We start from the raw sequence: 20879 nt of genomic DNA on the forward strand, positions 1-20879 counted from the left end.
TCCCTTTCTGTCTCAAGGTTTTGTAGACATATTTTCAGAGTTGAACGAGCGCCTTAGTCTCCACGCTTTCATGATCCTGAGGTTCCTGCACCGGCACCGTATCGCCAGCACAGTCATCCCATATCCAGTCTTGGAGTACTTCAACAATATTTGCACCATGCGATCTTCCGTACTGAAGGACTCTTTAGACCGACTCCTCCTAAAAGAAAAAGGTATTGGAAGTTGGATTTGTCCTCTTCTCACCTAAAATGTTTTATAATCAGGGCCAGCCACTGAGGTGCAATTCTAATCTTAATTGTGTTTCCCCTCAATCTTCTGAATATCCATGTCAGGATAATTTCTTGAGCAGTTCCGTATCAAGGCGTGCTTGGAGGCAAAGCTCCTCTGCAGGTGGAGATGCTAATCTATGCCTCTCTTATTTGAACCATGTTTAAATTCTGATTTCACTAACGTGTGGCATTTTTGTCACTATGGGTGCGCCCCCCCTTTTTTTTTGTCTTCTCCAGATCACCCTTCACTAGGCACCTGTAATTGTTCTCCATAGGTTGTGATGTGGGTCATTCAGTCACTCAGAATACAGAGGCGTAGCAGAATTACCTACCTTCAGAGGAGGCTGCCTGTTGCAATGCTGTATGAGTGTCTGCTCTGGGCACCCCCCCCCCCAATCCAATCACTCAGATGTGCCCAGATTAGTAATTCATGCGGGAACTCAGAGAGGGCTTCCCTAAGGGTTGGCAGCTCTATAAGTCCTTTAATAGTGAACCTGCGCGACTGAGCTCCCAACAAAAGAGGGGAAAGGATCTAAAGAAACCAGAAGCCAAATCCACACAGTCTGCTTAAAAGTTAAGTCTGTGGATGATGCTTGTAATATTTGGATGCCAGTTCAATACCTGCCCTTAAAAAAAAGAGAAAAGGAAACACGAGGCGAGAGAGGCTACTTGCCTTTCCTCTAGCCAAATTCTCAATGAGTGTGTTGCAAGGAAATGAAAGAGAATCACTTCCTCAAAGGTCTCGTAGATTGCCATGAAAGTTGGGGTCACGGAGGAAGAGGAAAGCAGAAGTCATTATGCTGGTATGAATGTTTTTACTTAACCTGTCTTTGCTGCTGCTTCCAATCTCTTTACAGAATGTCCGAGTGATTTAAATGGAAACCAGGAATTAGACAAGCTCAAATCAGTTTCAAAGTGCTACACTCACATAGAAACTTCCTCCAATTCAGCAGACATTGACAAAATGACAAATGGAGAAACCTCATCCTTCTGGCAGTCTGACGGGAGTGCTCGGTCACACTGGATACGGTAAGTGACAGGCTGAATTTCATTATTAACAAGGCTTCTGGGATTTCCAGAGCAGAACGTTCCTCTTCTTTGTTTGACTTGGATGGAAACTGGTTAACATAAGACTCTCAAGCATGTAGAAGAGAGGTATTGTGGTTCTGCCCAGATGTTGGACTCCAACCACTATCCCTGGCTTGGACTTAATTCTGAGCCTAGGAACTGTGGTTTGTTTCATTTACTCATAAAATTCCTTAGCTGCCCTTCACCATAAGGTCCCCAGGATGGGTTACAACTATCTAAACATATGGTTATAAAAGCAAGTAAAACCATTTCAACCAAAACAGAAGCTTCTCTTGAACAGAAGGGGTGGGTCCCATAAAACAAAATACCTTAACTGTCAAAAGCTAGATTGCTCCCACTAGGGTTACGGCATGGATAAACAACAGTGATGTGAAAGACTTTCTGCAGGAGGTTTTTCTACCACTATGTTTTCCTATGGTTCTTCCTCCTGTTTACTTATTTTTATAACAATATTTCTGTACCGCTAATACATAAAGAAAATATCAAAGTGTTTCACAACAAGTACACATGAAACCATACAATAAAAACCATATTGAAAAGTTAAAATCAGATAACTATTGTGGAAAGATATATTCTTAATTGCCTGCTGTCAGGGCTTGAGTGTGGCTACTCTTGAGTAAAGATGCCATGTCTTTAACAGGTTTATTGTGCATAGTATTTGCAGTGCAGAGACGCCAAGAAACATGACCTAGTCACCCGCAGAATCCGGGAGTGGATGTTTCCTGTTACGTGACCAGCATAAGAGCTTGGGCACCCCGAAACGCCGCCTCCCCTCCTTACGCTTAGTACCGTGCCTTAATTGGGGTGACGGAAGTGGCTGCCCCGTCCCCTCAGCCTGTTGGCAGGGGCGGTGCAAGGGCTCTGTAGCATCGCTGAGCCCTCTCTCCTCCATCCCCCTAACTCCCCCCCCACCTGACCAGCTGCTGCTGCTCTCACTGGGCACTGTGCTGGTCAGCAGGAGAGGTGGAGGCTCCCTGACACCTGCATAAGCTTGAAGGAATAAAAAAGTTTTCAGCAGGCATTTAAAAGTTGAAACAGATGGTGTCTGCTGAATCTTTAGTGACAGAGGTTTCGACAGAGCTGGGCAGATTACACGAAAGGCTTGGTTCCTTGTTGTTCTCAAATGAGCCTTGCCAACTTGGGGAATGACCAATGACAGTCATGCAGATGATCTCAGTGACCAACCTGGGATATTATTAAGCTTATGGCAGTTCCTGAAGTACCCTGGGCCGAAGATGCTAAGGGCTTTCTAAATTAAGACATGATCCTGGCCTGATAATAGATGGACAGCCAGTGTAAACTTGCTTGTGATTTTAACTGTTGATAAAGTTTTTAATGTGCTGCTTGTTTTATTATTAGATTTAGGGCAGGGGTCAGCAAACTTTTTCAGCAGGGGGCCAGTCCACTGTCCCTCAGACCTTGTGGGGGGGGGCAGACTATATTTTAAAAAATAAATGAACGAATTCCTATGCCCCACAAATAACCCAGAGATGCATTTTAAATAAAAGGACACATTCTACTCATATAAAAACACCAGGCAGGCCCCAAAAATAACCCAGAGATGCATTTTAAATAAAAGGGCACATTCTACTCATGTAAAAACATGCTTATTGCTGGACCGCCCGCGGGCCAGATTTAGAAGGCGATTGGGCCGCATCCAGCCCCCGGGCCTTAGATTGGGGACCCCTGGTTTAGGGTGATTCAAGCGAAGTTCTGCCCAGAAGACCTAATAGGCATGACTAATGCTGGATGCAAGCCTTTGCCTTTAATTCTCTCATGATTTCTGTTTTAATTGTAAGCTGCCTTGGGTTTGATCTTTATCATGGACTGGTGCGATATGTATGGCCCAATGGATACATAAGCATGGCATCCTTTTATAAATGTGTTCTTTACTGAATAAGTGCAAGTCGGGCAAGCTCAAGTTGGCGTAAGGCACCACAAAATCTCCTGTTCTCACCCCCCACATTCCCAATGAAATCTCTTTGCCTTCCAGTTTAAAGATGAAACCGGACGTCATTCTGAGGCACCTCTCGATTGCAGTCGCAGCCAACGACCAGAGTTACATGCCGCAGCAGGTTACGGTAGCTGTTGGAAGGACCGCCAGCAATCTCCAGGAGGTCCGCGATGTTCACATTCCCAGCAATGTTACCGGATATGTGACATTGTTGGAAAACGCTAACATTAGTCAGATGTGTGAGTCAATAACAATACAATTGGTGTTTCTTCTCTCTCTCTCTCTCTTTTTAAATAAAACAAAATATATTTTAACTGAATGGCTTGAAAGGTAAAAGGGGGGCGGGGGAAGCAGTTCTTTGGGTTGGGAAGTTTGGGTTACCCAGGTCAACCCAAAGTGACTTACAATCAGCCCACCAAACAGACAAGAAACCCCACATAGACACTTTTGCCTACATCTCTAGATGTTGAGCTCTCAATATTTGTGGATGCCCATGCTCAGAGACAGTTTTCATGTGTTCTGGGGCCAAGCCTTTGAATCTGAGTGCAGGTTCTAGGGTTCAGCTAGAAAAATTATTTAAAAGAGTGTTGGAGTTCAGATTGATAGGTTTTAATGCCCCAAGTGTGTATATAACTGTGCCACTAGAAAGGTGAAGCTTAATACTTGGAAACCACTGAAATCGGATGTCTTGTGAACATCACTCTTCAGGCAAGATTCAGTGTCTGTATTATCCTAATTCCCATGCAAACCCGTGAATGCCATGGCTGGCTTAAAATGCACAATGCACCTCAGCAAGTTACCTATGGTTCTCTCGGACATTTTGACAGCCCCCCCCCCAATTATTGTGGTTTGCATGATTGCAGGTTTGTTCATTATCTAGAATTGAATTTGGAATTCTGACTTGCTCAGGGAATAGGAGAGTTGTTGTTTTTAAAGCACATTAAAGCCAGAACTACCCTTGTATATAATACAGATCACACACTTAAGCTAGTTGAGTGTCAATCTGTTTTAATTACTGATTTAATACAATGGTATCCTGCCTCTCCTTGAAGGAGATCAAGATGGTGTGCATCCCTCTTTCCCCATTTTATCCTTGCAACGACCCTGTGAGGTAGACTGGGCAAAGAGCCGTGACTGGCCCAAGATCGCCCAGTGAGCTTCATGGCCGGGTGGCAATTTGAAGCCTTTTCTCTCCCAGGTCCTAGTCCAGCACTCAAAACCACTACATCACACTGGCTACCATTTTGGAAGAGAATTTGGGAGAGAAATGTTGCCACCTAAAAATAGGAGTGGCTTCTGGATATTCGTGGGACTCCCTAATACAGAGGTTTGTAAGTTTTTTGGGGGGGAGAAGAAAAAAGAAAAGAAACGTGGCCTGATCCACGGACTTTTGAAGTGCCAGGATAAACAACATGGATAATTACACGCCAGCATTGTGCAATAGGGCAGGGGGCGGGGAGGAAAATGGAGAGAGTAGAGAGATGTGCCCTAGCATCTGTTCCGAAAGACCGTTCGAGTTCCGAAACGTTAAAAAACCGAGGCGCAAAGGGTTGGCTGCAAATGCAGTTGAGCAAATTGAAAAACTCGCAGCAGAGGCTGTTCAACTTCCAAGGCATGTTTGAAAATGGAAGCATTTACTTTCAGGTTCTGAAATGTTAGACAACGGAGATGTTCAAAAACCGAGGTACCACTGTAGTTAAAAGATAAACTGGTTTGATGCATCAGATGAAGACTAGGATTAAATGAAAAATAAGACCTCTATGGGGAGATTTAGACATAAGGATTCCCCTCCTGTCTGTTTTGTTTTTGTTTTGGTAAATAATTTTTATTTCATTTTACAATGTTTATAAAACCGAGACAACAACAGATGAAAAACAAAATACCCAGATAGGCACATAGAATAAGTACAGATACATATGGGTTAAGTAACAAAGTCATGAAAGAAAAAAAGAGAGAATAAAAGTTGCCTTCACATAGAAGAAAGAATATTTGTGTTAATTGATTTTCACATATAGTTCTAGATTTGCCAGGCACGTGATGAGGGTTGTTTTTGAAAATAATGCTTGTGCTGTATATGTAATAAAGGGATGCCAAATCTTATTTAAAATATGTGGAAGTGCTAGACCTAGTTGAAATCTCAAATTATGCATAACCGCATGTCTGTTTTGACTCTGAATCTGGTATACGATTCCCAGCCAATAATTTAAGCTTTCCTGCCACTAGGTCCGCCTTCATTTTTGTGGCTTGGCAGTTAGCTATGCTTGTTTTACAGCTGCCCTGCTCTGGAGAACCCGAAAGACGGTGCAGGAAGTTTTCAGGCCTGGCACAGGAAGCTTGTTTGTGTCATTCTCTGCTCCCCAGTAAATAAACTTGTTTTGGCAGCAACATCCTTCATGATGGGCCTTCTTCCCCTCACTTGATATTTTCCTTTAATAGCTTGTAGAATCTACCGATTACCTAGACCTAGGAGTTTATTGATTCATGCTTATTGTACTCTGAATAGCAGTCATGTTCTAGACTGCAGGAGAAAATGCTTTTGGAATATAGCTCAAAGGGGTTGAGGTGGTAATGTACAGCAAAGGATGTTCTGCTACACATACGTATAGCATGTTTTGTGCTGTTAGCTGTTCTTAAACGTTATTGGACAATCAGCAGCTTCACTTTGAGTTGTAGAACTTCATTTTTTTAAAATTGGCCCATGGCTGGAAGAAATTATTTGTTTGATGCTTTTGACAGATGTACAGATAAATATCAAGCGTTGCCTTAGCGATGGGTGCGACACCAGAATCCACGGGCTCAGGGCTATTGGCTACCAAAGAGTGAAGAAGGGGGGTGTCTCGGTCTGCGATGCTTCGGCGATCTGGTACTGGTCCCTTTTGACCTCTCTGATTACGGCGTCCATGGACACCAACCCTGCGATAGTTCATGCCATCCTGCAAAATACTCAGTGAGTTTTTGTTCTCCTTCCTTTTTCTGCTTAGCTACATTACCATCTGCATTTTTCCTTCTTATGAGTGTACACCAATGCTTATATCTGGTCAGGAGTTGCTTTTTCAAGGTCTTAACATATTATTATTATTATTATTATTATTATTATTATTATTATTATTATTTAAATTCACTGCCCACCCTTCACTAGCATGCCCTAGGGTGGGTTAAATTCAGAATTAAAAAGGGCTAAACTACTACATTCACAAAAATAAGGGCGGCGGGGGGAGGGGACACACCAAATCAACCTTTCATGTTACAGGGTTGTATCCAACTATGCTTAACTCAGAGTAGACTTAATTTCAGTGGATGGACCCAAGTTAGTCATGTTCATTATTTTCAGTGGGTCTACTCTGAGTTGGGCTAGCATTGGATACAACTCATAGTCCGTGTTTCTGCCTTGGTGGAGGGGATGGGTTTTGTTACTTTTTTAAAAAAATAAACCCCTCCATTTTGATGTACAGTCATAGCTCGTGTTGTGTTAGGTTCATGTTGCGTCTTTTCGGTTTGTGAACGCGGCAAACCCAGAAGTGTATACTTCTGGGTTTCGCCGCACGCGCAGAAGTATTCTGTGCATTTCGCACATGCGCAGAAGTGCTCTATAACTGGAGTTTGTAACTGGAGGTACCACTGTCTTTTTGTGTGTAGGAGTCTCCTATGCACAGCTTTAGAAACAGCAGCTTAAAAGTTGTTGTAAAACTAGGTACATATTCCCCCCCCCCCAACTCCCATTTCCTATTAGTCTCGGGAGCAAAGGGTGTGATTCACTGTTTTTCCACCGTTCTCCCTTGGAGTAGGGTAAAAGGCTGCAGGCTACCTTAGGATAAGACCAGAATACTTCAAACAAACATACACACAGAGAGAACGCACCTATGTGTGGATTTTAATTGTACGCTGCTTTGGAAACTGTTCTTCGCTGCAAAGAGGAGTGTAATAGTTTTTACCTATCCCCTCCATCTTTCTATCTCTGTCTGGGAGAGGGAGGGAGGGAGCCTTCTAGATTTTCCACAGGCAAAGCTCTGACAAGGGCAGGACTATTAAGGCATAGTCATTAATTTTATTTATATGTTTAGAATTTTGCATTGCTTTTCCTCTATTCAAGAGCCGATAACAACAGTGGACAAACAATTGCTTTAAAAGGGAAACATGTAACTGAACCGTGTAGAGGCGTAGCTGGGCCGCTCACATTGGCATCTTGTTCTCCATGATGTGCTGTGTTGCAACCTTGTCCACACTGGACTTCCAGCAGCACTTCCTGCTTGCCATTGTTTCTAATGGGATGCTCTCTTCCCTTTTCTTTCTCCAGGAAGGCCCTGCAGCACATGCCGCCACTTTCTTTGTCACCAGGCTCCATAGACTTCTCAAGCTTCCTATCTCCCAACGTTTTGGAAGAAGTGGACAGTTTTCTTCTGGGAATTACCAGGTGCGGTCATAATAGAGCATAAATACAGCAAATAAGTGGTACACCAGGAGCAAATATCCATTCTTCAGCCTCATTTCCTTCTGGACGCTTGCATGCTAGTGGTGGGTGGGGTTAGAGGCAAAAGTGGGCGGAGCAACCCATGCACATTTTAGCCATGGCGTCTCCGCTCACTTGTCCGCATGTCACATAGGACTGCCAAGCTCATGCTTAAACAAAAATCAAGTCCGTGTTAAATCCCTAGACTAGAGCAGGGGTGTCAAACTCAAATTCATCGGGGGCCGCATCAGCAGTTTGGTCACCCTCAAAGGGCCGGTTGTATCTGTAGGACTGTGTGTCCACTCTTTATTATCATGAATTATTGTCACTGCATTCAATTATTACTGTTTTTTGTAATAATGTAAGTAATAACTAGCTCTGAAAGCAGAAACATAGTCAGAATAATGGCAAGTAGATATTCAAATGTACAATTATTGTACAATTTATTGAAAAATGATTTTTGGTAACTGCACTGGGTGGTGGAGGCTCGCTAGGGTTTCATGCAGGAGCTTTGCAGAGCTACTGGTACCTGGAGATGCTGGGGTCCTTCTGCATGCAGGACAGATGTTCTGCCAGTGAGCCACCACCCTTCACCAAAGGGACTGGCTGAGGTTGACTCACTGGAGCTGCTCTCCTGGTTCCAGGGTTTAAGGGCCAGAAGTATAAAGCAGCATCCTATGTTTCTGAGGAGAGGGAGAGGGAGGGGAGGGAGGGAGGGAGGGAGGAAGAAAAGAGGGAGTGGGAGGGAGAGAGGAAGGAAGGAAAGAGGGGAGAGAAAGAAGAGTAGGAAAGAAGGAAGAGAATAAAGAAGGAAGGAAAAAGAAAGAGGGAGAGAAGACAGAAAGGGAGAAAGAAGGAAGGAAGTAGAGAGAGAAAGAAAGAATTAGAACGAGAGAGAGGAAGGAAGAAAGGGAAGGGGGGGTCGCCGCCTTGATTCAGCGCCAGAAAAGAGCGCGAAGGGACCCAGGGGCAAAAAGCATTTCCCGTGCAGCATGAGGCAGCGGGTGTCCATTTTAGGAGACGTGCGTAAAGCCTCAGAGTTGCACGTTCATGAGGCTGAGCCGCTGCTGAGCTCACGTTCATGAGGCTGAGCCGCGGCAGGAGGAGGAGGAGGTGGAGGTGAGGCAAGAGGAGGAGGAGGCTTGCCGGGTCGGTGCCCAGCAGCGCCGTACGGAGAGTCCTGAGCCTCTGGGACGCAGCAGTGCTCTGTAGCACTTTGAATCCTCCTCCTCCTCCACGCGGCGCTGCTGGGTGCTTTGTCTGTGCTTCAGCAGTAGCAGCAGCAGCAGCAGCTGTTTCCAGGCGCCGAGCTGTGGCAGGAGGAGGAGGATTCAAAGTGCTACAGAGCACTGCTGCGTCGCAGAGGCTCGGGACTCTCCGTGCGGCGCTGCTGGGCGCTGACCTGGCAAGCTGCCGCCTCCTTCTCCTGCTGTGGCTTGGGGCGCTCCACGCAGTGCTGCTCCGGCCGCCTTTCTACCCCCCCTCAGGCCCCAGCTGTTTGTCGGCGCTTTGTCGGCTGGGTCCCGCTGGCTGGGGCGCTTGGCGGGCCACATGACAAGGTCTGGCGGGCCGGATTTGGCCCCCGGGCCTTGTGTTTGACACCCGTGCTCTAGAGCATGGATGAGGAACTTTGGCCAGCCTGAGGGCCACATTGCCTTCTGGGGGCCACACCCCAGTGGTGGGCAGGACTAGAGGCAAAAGAGTGCAAAACAACAAATGTAAATTTTACTTCTGTAGGCTGGTTTCTATACACACTGGCACACCCCTCTCCACCCTTCATCCTTACAAGCAAGAGGCATTGTCACAATTCAAACACACATTCTAGCCAGGCAAAATCACTGGGCTGGTGGGAGGTGTGGTGGGCATGACCTGGAGAGAGTCCCAAGGGCCAGATGGAGAGGCTTGAAGGGCCACATTAACCCCCCAGGGCCTAGTTTCCCCCACCGCATTGTGACGCAATGGAAACTGCAGCTTTTTAGTTCAGACAAGAAAGCACAGGAGTAAGGGGAAACATTTTAGAAGCTGATACAATTCTGAGGAGTCTGGGAATTTTCCCTCCAGTCTCCTTATGTAACTTGTGCTTCCTCCATATCCTGCATTACAGCATGTTGTGGTGGTTAGAAAACAATAGCCCAAGCCTACTTGTCTAATCCCTGTTTTCCTTCCATTTCTTCCCAGTCGTTGTGCCTCCCCAGAAGTAGAGCTTACCCTGCTGGCATTTTCCCTGGCCAGGGGCAGCATTGGCAAAGTGCTGAGTTCGCTTTGCACGATCGCCGACCACCTGGAAACGCCTTACAAGGCTGCCTCACTCATCGTCTCCATGGCCACGGTCAGGCAAAACCTGCTGTACAAATATGGTAAATAATTGCTGGGGAATGTTCATATAGTTGTTTCTAAACCTATGCATGGCATTGAAAAAGTGGCTACAGAAAGGTTATAAATTCAAGACAGGTAAAAGAAGGTATTTCTTCACACAGCACATAGCTAAACTCGGGAACTCACTCCCACAAGAGGCGGGGATGGCCACCAACTTGGATGACTTTCAAAGAGAATTGGACAAATTCATAAAGAATAAGGCTGTCTATAACCACTAGCTATGTTAGCTATTTTCCACCTCATATGTTGGAGGCAGTAATGCTTCTGAATATTGACTGCTGGAAGCCCCAAGAGGGGAGAGGGCTCTTGTGTTCTGGTTCAGCTGGTAGGTTTCCCATAGGTAGCTGGTTGGCCACTGTGAGAACAGGATGCTGGACCATTGACCTGATCCAGCAGACGCTTCTTAGGCTTGGGTAGATACAGGTTTGGTAACTCTTTCAAACTTCTAGCAGTTGTCCTCTGCTTTTCTTTGAAGCTAAAAGAAACCAGAAACTAGGAATGTTTGCATCCTTGAACTGAAACATGGTTTTTCAGATTTTGTGTTTTAAAAGAATCACCTTTGTGGGGTTATTGGTGCGTTCCTTCTTTAAACTGTGTTTAATTTATTCACAGAGGAGCACTATGTTCCCTAATCCCATCCTCAAATTGAAAAGTATAGGGTGAGTGGGCTGCTTCTCTGTGTTGTTGACAGACTTGTCTGTTGCTGTCTCCAGGAACCCCCCTGAGGCTGACGCTCCAGGCCTGTGATGTCAAAGGAAAGGAAGACAAATCAGGGCCTGAAAATCTCCTTATAGAGCCATGGACAGGGGACGGTAAGGGCTCGCGTTGATTCCAATCGTGTATTTCTTTCATTTTATCGTACCTTTTGTAGCTTACATAAGAAACTACTAGACAGTAACAATTTAAAACAAACTAACTTACACATAGCAGGAGATAACAGATAGTATAAAGCAGCCTGGCTGCAGGGAATTGGGCAGAAAAGCAGATGCACAGCAGCTGAAGGGGGAGCAGGGCAAAATGTTGTACACTCTAGGTCAGGCACCCCCAAACTGCGGCCCTCCAGATGTTTTGGCCTACAACTCCCATGATCCCTAGCTAACAGGACCAGTGGTTGGGGAAGATGGGAATTGTAGTCCAAAACATCTGGAGGGCCGAAGTTTGGGGGTGCCTGATCTAGGTGCAAGAATATAGAAAACTCTTACAACAAGTCATTTGCCAGTTGAATTTCTGATGGCGACGGGATTTACAACAGGGCGTCTTGCGAGAACAGACAGGCATGTGGTAGGACCTGTTCCTTTTTAGGCATCCCATGCCATTTGGGGCATTGATAGAGCCTGGAAATAAGCCGGAGGTCATTGCAGGAAGTTGAAAAGAGAAATCACCTGCTGCAAATCTCTGGGCCCAGTAAGCAATCTCACCATGGAGTTTTGAATGAGTGGAAGTAATCCAGTCTCAGTGAAATGTGCCCAACTGGCACACCGGGCAAAGGCATGGTATTGAGGGATAAAATTGGGTCCTGGAGCTCACTTAAAATCCTCAGTTGGATAGTGAAGCAGGTACACGCAGGTTCTGTGAGCCCGTTTGAAAACCTTCATTCAATGTGTGGCATGATGAATTGGTAGAGACAGGTATCAATGGGGATAGACCACCTCTAGTTCAGGCAGGGGGATGGTTGGGCAGCAAGGTGCTTCCAGACACATGCCTTGTTGTAACCAAACAGTGCCTCAGTGTTAGGCTGCCTCCCCTGGTTGGCCCAATCCAGAGCCCAAACATGCATCGTCCTGAACATTCTTAATAAATTTCAAGTCTTGCTGTTTTGTTCAAAGGTTTCCTTACTGAGACTGGAAAGAGACAGGCCAGTGTCATTCTTTCGACCGGAACTGAATCAGCCTTTCAGGTCACACAAATCAGAATAAAGGTAAGGGTGCTTCTGTTCAGCTTTCCGGGTAGTCTTGAATGAAATTGCTTTCTCTATACATGGTTAGAGCTTCATTCTTCTCCTAGGTACGGAGGGGAGCGATTGGGGCCAGGTGTGGGTTGGTGTTTGCTTACAACTCCGCTTCAGAGAAATTTCACGCGGAGGAACACTTCAAGAGATTCGAGAGCTATGACAGATGGAAGCTAGAAGATTTCCGGCACTTCTTAAAAGCCAGGTAAATGCAATCTATCAGCTGCCACCTGATTCTTTTAACTGAAGGTGCAAGTGGTTGAACCTGAATTTTTCTGTGTATACTCCGATATTGGTCTATTACCCTACCTTGAAACTCAAACTGCAGCAGCTTTCTTTGGCTTGATAATGCTCAGGATCTGAACCCACAATCCCAGTGGCCTTTTTCTTTTTTAATTCTTTTTATAAATTTTCCAAATTATTACAGATTAATTTAATTTAATACAATTTTGTTACACACACACACACACACACAGAGAGAGAGAGAGAGAGAGAGAGAGAGAGAGAGAGAGAGAGAGAGAGAGGGAGGGAGGGAGAGAGAGAGAGAGGTACCTCGGTTTCCGAATGTCTCTGTTGACGAATGTTTTGGAACTCAATTGCCAAAAACCAGGAAGTAAATGCTTCCATTTTCGAACACGCCTCGGAAGTTGAACTTCCAAGCTGGCTTTCTGTTTGAGTTTTCTGTGCGTTTTGAGGCTTTCGTATTGAGTTATCAGTTTTCGAATGTTTCGGAAGTCGAATGGTCTTCTGGAACGGATGGCATTTGAAAACCAAGGTACTACTGTATATATGTATGTTAAAAAATCAAATTAAACACTTGTAGGAGCAGCACTCCACGAGACGAACTGGGAGAGGAGGATCCCGTTGGCTGGTTTGAAATGGAAGAGGAATGGGATGAAATGGAAGTCAAAATGCAGCAGTGCAGAATTTCCAAGGTAAAACTTCATCCCAGTTCATCCAGTCATGACCATATAGCAAGGGTGGGGAGACCTTTTCCAGCCCTCGCAGGCCACACTCCCTCATGGCTTCTCTTCTGGTGGGCAGGGGGTGGAGCACATGCCATTATGTCTGACTGCATAATGGCAGTTGACTTCGGACACAAGGTGCATAGTCGCCAGGGTTGGCACTTTTAATTTAAAAAAGAATGATTTGGTCATGATGCCCCTTTCCCGTTTTCAGTATCTGATGGTGAAGTTCTTGTGCACAAGGCAAGACAAAGCCGAGAGGCTCGGGGTGCAAGGCTTGAGCGTCTTCGGCTACCTCCGGTCCATGTCGGCCGAGCCCAACAGAAGCAAGTGCTGCCTGGAGTGCGGCAAGCCCAGCGGTGACGTCGTTTGTGGGATGACACTCCTGCTGAAGACTCTGTGCTTCATCCAGCAGCTTGCGCAGGATTTGGTAGGTTTTACACTGCCTGCTGCTGCCTCTTCTCTCCTTGGTCTGGACCGTATTCTAAAGGCTAAATTAGGTTATTCTCTAGGGCAAGCGTGGTCAGCGGTGCTCATATAGATGTCTTCCTTGATGCCTGCAGGCAGTCTCCTTCCCCCACCAGATATGTGAAAAGCTAGGAAAACATGGACAACATTTGGGAATCTCCTCTCAAAGCATTTCCAATTCCCCCCCAGGCCCTCAAATTTCTATTCCCTCACTCTGAAATTAGGCTTGAGAGAAGCATTCTCTCATAGCCAATAGAATAGGTGTGTGTCCACACATGCTGGCCGCAACAGTCTCTCCAAGTTGCACTTGTGCTTGTTTGCCTCCCAAAATTGGGGATCTTTAGTGCATCAGAAAGATATCTGATGCAAACTGAAAATTACCCTGCCCCCCCCGAAAGCTTTCCAGTGCAGATTTTTTTGGGGGGGAAATTCACATCGTTGTTCCTTATCCTCCATGAATTTATTTCTTTTTCCAGCTTTAAAAAATATATATTTTTTTATTTCTAGGTTCAGAAGAAGGCAAGCGGACTGCGCTACAGGTCATACCTTGACTTTGCGGGCCTGGATTTAAAGCTTTTCTGGAATTTCTATAGTAAACTTCACCAAAAGTAAGTCCTCCCATCATTTACAACTAGTTGGAAATAAATGAAGCTGGCTGAATGCTGAGAGTCATTGGTGCTGTGGCGTGTATTGGTGATGGGCAGAAGCTTCGGTCATTGTCTGCCTGTGTGGCTTGTACAACCAAACTCATTATTCCAGGCCCTAGTGCTTAGCATTAGGTCTCACCAGATGCATCCATATAGACACTAGCAGGCTTATTGCTAGTTATGGTGAAGGAACAGAGTAATAGAGAGTAACAAGTTACCAACAGACTCAATACTGCTGTTAAATAGAAGCGTGGTATGTACTGTAGTTTACTTACTGTACACGTGTACTGATATGAGTCTTACGGAAACTGGCCAGTTCTGGGCACCACAGCTGGAATGTGTGCAGAGGAAGGAAGACCAAGATGATAAAGGGTCTGAAAATTTGGCCTTATGTGGAACAGTTGAGGGAGTTGTTTAGCCTGGAGAATTGGGGACTTGATGTGAGAGCCATTGTTAAATACCTGAGAGGCTTTCACATGGAAGATGGAGCCAGCTTGTTTCTCCTGCTTCTCCAGAAGGGAAGACCCAAACCAATGGATTCAAATGACAAGGAAGGGGATTCCAACTAAACATTTGGAAGAACTTTCCTAGAATCGTAGAATTGTGGAGCTGGAAGGAACTTCCTTGACAGTAAGAGCTGCTCGACAGAAGGTGGCACACTCTCTGTCATTGTAGGTTTTTAAGCAGAGGTTGGGTGGTCACCTGTCTGGGATTCTTTAGCTGTGGCTCCTGCATAGCAGATGCTTGGACTAAATGGCCCTTGGGGTCCCTTCCAACTTTGCAGTTCTATGATTCCATGTATTGAGTGCAGGTCGGGAGCCTTCTGGTAGTCGTCTTCCATCATTGGATTTAGTGACAGCACCTTCTGGAGGCATTTGACTCTCTTAGCAATGCAATATGGAGGCATTTGTTCAGCTTTAAACATCTTGATGGGCTCTTGGGAGAAGCTGTCCACAAATACCTGGAGGGCTAGTGAGAGTGCAAGCCGTGACTTCGCTGTCTGGGGCTGGTGGGTGTTGTTCAAAACATCTGAGACATGTCCACCCCAGCCCAACTGATGAAGTTTAATGTAGAGCTTGCTTCTACCTATTTTGCTCCCGCATTGAAACCCACTCTTAGGATGGGATGAAAATCACATTACTTTGCCTGCCTCCAATTGGTCCTTCATGACAATGTTGCACACGTGGTTATGAATGGATTTTTATTACATCAGGTTGTGACTTTTCCTTCCACCGTAGCTCAAGAGAAGAATGCATTGATGCCCAAGCCATGTTGCTGCGGCTTCTCCAGAGCTGCTTTTCAGTGCTCACATCGGATAGCAAAGCTGCGAAGACTCAGGAAGCTGCTCAGAGCAAAACGTCTGACAGCGCAGAAGCAGCAGAGGAACTCTACAAGCATCTGTGTGAAGGTGATCGCCTCACTTTAACCCCCCACCCCACCCCATTGCCTCAAAACCCATATTTTCCATTAATAAGGGAGGGGGGGTAGCATAGCCTGGTGGTAAAGCCCAGCCACTGTAAAGCGCTGGGAGGCATTGGAATTTAATGCCAAAGCTTGGGAATGCAGGTAAGGAAATGAGGTTCAGGTGTGCTCTTACTTAAGCATAAACCTCTCTTTGCATTTTTATTTTTTTTACGAGCAGTTGTAGACAGCGACAGTGAGTCCCCATCACTGAAGACCTTGAAGCAGGAAGTGAATAACACATTGCTGAATGGAGCAGCCATCTTTTTCCCCCACAGACACACCCGGCGGGAGCAGCTTTTTGCAATGTTGGTATGTTGTGGACATAGAAATCTTAGAACAGACCCTTAGCTTTTGCTTTCTCTCTGCAAAACCCCTGTGGGCCACCTCTAGCAAGCTGACTACATTTTTATCCTCCCCACCCTGCAAGGATCTTAGTACATCACCTCCCCCTTACTTTATATCCACACAACAATCTTGTGAGGTAGGTTAGGCCCAGAGTGCAGCACCGTCATTAAGAACTCTGTCATCTGCATAATCTGCTAAGAAGTAAGTCCTGCAGGGTTTAGTGGCACTTATTTCAGTGTTGTGGATATAACATTTGAACTCATGTCTTCTCAGTTTATGTCGAACTCTCTGATCACTTTCTGATACATGCTGCCACAAACCTTACCCCACCCTTAACATATTTTACATGTGAGCTTTTTTTTCTTTTTTTAAATCAAGCCTTTTCTTATTTCCAGAAAAACATAACAGAGCAGGAACACAAGGCATCTGTCCATCTTACTTTCAAATCCCTCTGTGCATATTTCAGGTAAGCAACTTTGGCTGCAATCTGATACGCGCTTACCTGGGAATAAGTCCCACTGAGTTCTTTAGAATCGATCAACGCTTCAGAGATGATTGTAAAGTAATAGACAAAAAAAGGCCTTAGAATTGAGACCAAATGGCATGGGAGAAATTGAGAATTTTGCCATTACAGTGGTACCTTGGTTTCCAAATGGCTTAGTGGTCGAACAAATTGGCTCCCAAACGCTGCAAACCCGGAAGTAAGTGTGCCGGTTTGCGAGCGTTTTTCAGAAGCCGAATGTCCGACGCGGCTTCCACTTGAGTGCAGGAAACTCCTGCAGCCTATCGGAAGCCGCGCCTTGGTTTTTCACAGTTTCAGGAGTCGGAATGGACTTCCATCATGGATTAAGTTCGAATACCAAGGTACCACTGTACTCATATTAGACAATAGAGTTATTTGATTTTAAGAAAACTAGCTTAATAGTTGCAGGATAGGGAAAAAAGAGACTGGTGATATCCAGTGTCATACTCAGAGGAGACTCACTGAAATCAGCGCTTATGTAACTGAAGTGAATTTATTTATTTTAGTACATCAACTCTGAATACCCCCCCCCCCAATAGTTGCATTTTATTTTGAAAGTTCAAATTCCGCTGGTTAGAGTGTCAGATTATATGACCTGAGAGACCCAGGTTCAAATCCCCCATCTGGCCATGAAGCTCTCTGGGTGTGACCTTGGAGGACATTCCCTGCCTCTCAGCCCAGCCTACCTCACATGGTTTTTGTTGGGATTAAAGAGTGGAAGAACCATGTACACCCCCTTGAGCTTCTTTGGAAAAAAAAGGTGGGTTACAAATTGAACAAATGAATAATAAAACAATATAAGCAGTGTCCATCTTAAAGATCTGTTTCTCGAATAGTTTAGGAGAAACAAGTTGGTTTTACTAATAATGCAATGTTCCAGTTTTCTTTTTAAAGAAGGAGAGTGGAAGCAGTTAACTTAAGGGGCGCTAATTTGCAGTGGATCTGTAGTGAGGAGGAGTTAGCTGGTTACAACCCCGATATCTGCAACCATAAGGAGTGGGGGGTGGGGAAGTTACATCTGCTCTGCTTGAAGGTTGGGATATTGAAGCGGATGGATTCTGCAGTCTGGAATGGTTGCGTCTGGGGTGCCTTTAAGAGCCATGCTGTGAAAATGTCTGTTCTTTGGCAGTGACCAGGATCCAGGTGGGCTCCTCTTGTTGCCAGACAAAGGACCTTCTGCAGATGTTGATGTTGATAAAGTGCTTGCGGTGACAGAAACACTCCTGGCAGTGACATCGAGAGAGGTAGTGCTTCCGGTTGGTCTTTGGGGTAGTTCTTGCGCGTGGAACGGCTAAACTTTTATTTATCAGCAAAGTCCTCAGGACTGGATAAATTACGGGCAAGGGTCATAGCTGAGCGGTAGAGCACCTTCTTTGCCTGCAGAACGACCTAAGTTCAATCCCCAGCATCTCCAGGCAGAGTTGGGAATCTCCCTTGCTAGTCATTGTTGACAGTACTGAGTGAGATGGATCAATTTAGTATTAAGTCTATAAATAGGTGGCTTTGCATTAGCTGCACCTTGACACTTACAACCTAAACGGCTGTTAATGTTTCATTAAGATCATTCCTCACCTGTTAATTTATTATTTTTCTTATCTGGCACTCCCCACCCCACCCCCGGTCATATCCAGTGTCTTCCTTTTGGTTTCTACCTATTGTTGCAATACATCACTGCTGTTCTTTTTCTTTATAGACTGCCTTTCCCCAGCCATAACAGCTGCCAGGGGAGTTTGCTGAACACCCCACTTCCCCAGTTTGCAACAGTTTGGGCAAGCCCAAGTCTTAAAAGAAATCCAAAAACCAACAGGCAAAGACCTAGACAAATAATAGAAAAGCAGGATAATTAAAACAGTGTGTTAGAGAAGTGGGAAACCTTAGACCTGGGGACCAAAATGCACCCTTCTTCTCCCCCACCCCTGGCCACCAAGCCTCCCTATCTAGCCTTTGGGACACTTCCCAAGGCCCGCCACCCACCTTGAGTGTTTGTGCCTGGCTGAAATATTTCTTTGAACTCTGAGAATGCCTCTTGTTTGCCTGGATGGAGGATAGAGAGCATCAAGGATAGAGAGCTGTGTGTGTGTGTAAACCAGCCTACTGTGCAAATGTAAAAATGGTGTGAGTTGCTCTTGCCCATCACCGATGTATAGCCCCCAAAAGGCTGCCCAGCCTGCAAAAGCTTAGCCACCCTGTTTAAGTCGCTCAAGGCCAGCATTTCTGACATGAAACTTTTTGCATTCTGCAGTGTGAAATGTTGATGATGGGTGTTGCCCAGCAAGACACAGGTCCTGTGCTCTCGTCCTTATTCTGGTCTGTTCAGGGCAGCCTCCTTTCCTGGTGCTACTTGCAACTTAAGGGCAGTGATGCAGCACCCAAGAGCCTTGCCGTAGAAATCCTTACAAAATGTAAGTATCTGACCAGGAGCGGCCTCTTAACTTACCTTTTCTATAAAAAGTCCCAAACGTGCTGATGGGAATTGTACTTCAAAACACCTGGAGAGCAACACGTTGGGGGAAGGCTAATCCGCATAGTTTAGTAAGCCATCTTTTACTCTTTCCTGTCTAGATGTGCAGCAGTTCCTGCTGAGCGTTAGGACAATTTTAGAGTCGCTCCTGTCCCAACACAGTGGGAGAACGATAGTGGAAAAACTGAGCAACTCTGTATTTTCCATGGTAGCTCGCCAGCTGGTGAGTGAACTTATGAGGTGCTTATGACAGCTGTGGGTGGGTGTTTATTGATATATTTAAAAAAAACCTGTAATTCTAACAGGGCACCTTTCTTCCTTCCCCAGATGACCTTCCTGCAGGACTTCTGCACTTTAGACATTCCACATCGTACCCTCCTGCAGGATGTCAGCATTTTGACAAAGCTACTGAATGACCTGTCTGCAGAGCCAGGAGATGGCCCAAATAAGGTAGACTTGGGACAGGTGCTGATGCTTTCAGTGCACAATATTAACTCTGCTGTTAACCTCATTGAGTGCATTTTCTGTGTAAAGTAGGATAAGAAGGAAATGAAAATTGACTCTTCCTCTGTTAAATCATGCGAAAGATGGGTATTGACAAAGGGGCCCAAAGTTCGAATAATACAAACATTGCTGTAGAATCTGAGGCCTTTAAGTCCCGGCACATGCAGATACCATGCCAAGAAATATCTGTCTAGGTCGGCCTGCCTAGTGCTACCAAGGGATCCAGTCATACAGTGTTTTTCTTCTATTTTCTTAATTGACATTATTAACAGCCCCAAACTGCAGTAGGTAGGGTATTCGATCATGCCTTATACAAAGCAAACAAGCAATGAACAATGAGAAAGGGAAGTGGTAACACACCAGTACAAACCAAGACGTCCACATTTCCCAAGCCAGCGTGCGTAGTGAATACTGAGCACCTGGGTTTGAAGCTTGAGAAATAAAACCCCATGAGATGGCATAGTAATATTTTGGATCCTCCTTCCCCCAGGAAACTCTTCAGTTTATGTGCGTAATTTTCCCCTGCAATAGCCAAAGTCCATAGTTTCTTACATCCCACAGGCAAATGCAGATTATTTTCAGTGTTCTTCCTTTCTAGGCTATTGAAATCCTAGCCAACATCCATGTCAAAAACGCTTTAGAGAGACCAGTTTTCATGTTGTCTGTTTACCTCTGGATTAAGCTTCCAGATGTGCACCAGACACCTGGTTATTCGGGACTTCCTTTTCTTGGATTGGCATCTGGGGAGCCGAACCACCCTTGGCTCCTTTTATAATGGTTTATTATTATTATTCATTTGTGCCAGGTGGGCATGGAGAGTTGGCAGCAGGAGCAGCCGGTGGTGCTGCGGACATGGGCTGCAGAATCCCCCCATAACTACGAAAACAACTGCCATGATGTCACCGTCTTCCTTTGTCCGGGGGCAACTTACTTCGAGGTGGAGTTTGACGAAAGATGTGAAACGGAGAGGAGGTAACCTTGCAGCAGTTTTCATCTCGGGTGTGACTTCCATGTTAGCACCTCTCTTTTGGCCCCATTGCTGAAGGCTCACTCATACATCTGTTAGCCCAGCCCCTTTCATTCCTGGGAAGGTCTAGCTAGGCAGGGGTGCCCCCTCAATCCCACACCTTCAGGATTGTTCTGCACATCTCTTCAATGCATCTGAGCTGTCCCAGTTAGGGCCCCAAAGGTTGCCAGAACGCACCAGTTAGAAAAATTCTGTTCTTTTAATGCTGCACAAACACATCTTCATAGGTACGATTACCTGGAATTTACTGATGCCAAAGGTGGAAAAACTCGCTACGATACCAAAGTTGGCACAGACAAGTGGCCCAAGGTGAGTGGCTTCCAAATACTGAGAACGAGCAAGACTTCTGTGTGAAGCAAAAAACCCACTGCGGTGGCACCACATTCAGTTGT

At 45.5% G+C, this 20879-nt stretch overlaps 1 protein-coding gene across 2 annotated transcripts in view; it reads left to right on the plus strand.

Moving 5' to 3' along the window:
* ZZEF1 (zinc finger ZZ-type and EF-hand domain containing 1) overlaps positions 1-20879 on the plus strand; it is a 77887-nt gene that overhangs the window by 12127 nt on the left and 44881 nt on the right. For both annotated transcript variants that reach the window (XM_035138951.3, XM_035138952.3), the window contains exons 3-23: positions 18-212; positions 1127-1298; positions 3352-3551; positions 6049-6259; positions 7607-7723; positions 9938-10116; positions 10849-10947; positions 11962-12053; positions 12140-12288; positions 12907-13018; positions 13263-13478; positions 14024-14124; positions 15402-15571; positions 15806-15936; positions 16368-16438; positions 17625-17739; positions 18738-18897; positions 19058-19179; positions 19284-19406; positions 20266-20432; positions 20715-20796. In XM_035138951.3, the coding sequence (XP_034994842.1) occupies positions 18-212; positions 1127-1298; positions 3352-3551; positions 6049-6259; positions 7607-7723; positions 9938-10116; positions 10849-10947; positions 11962-12053; positions 12140-12288; positions 12907-13018; positions 13263-13478; positions 14024-14124; positions 15402-15571; positions 15806-15936; positions 16368-16438; positions 17625-17739; positions 18738-18897; positions 19058-19179; positions 19284-19406; positions 20266-20432; positions 20715-20796 (2984 nt within the window). The remainder of the gene's footprint in view (positions 1-17; positions 213-1126; positions 1299-3351; positions 3552-6048; positions 6260-7606; positions 7724-9937; positions 10117-10848; positions 10948-11961; positions 12054-12139; positions 12289-12906; positions 13019-13262; positions 13479-14023; positions 14125-15401; positions 15572-15805; positions 15937-16367; positions 16439-17624; positions 17740-18737; positions 18898-19057; positions 19180-19283; positions 19407-20265; positions 20433-20714; positions 20797-20879) is intronic.

The sequence above is a fragment of the Zootoca vivipara genome, chromosome 14, assembly GCF_965207765.1.
Source record: "Zootoca vivipara chromosome 14, rZooViv2.hap1.1, whole genome shotgun sequence".
NCBI lineage: Eukaryota > Metazoa > Chordata > Lepidosauria > Squamata > Lacertidae > Zootoca > Zootoca vivipara.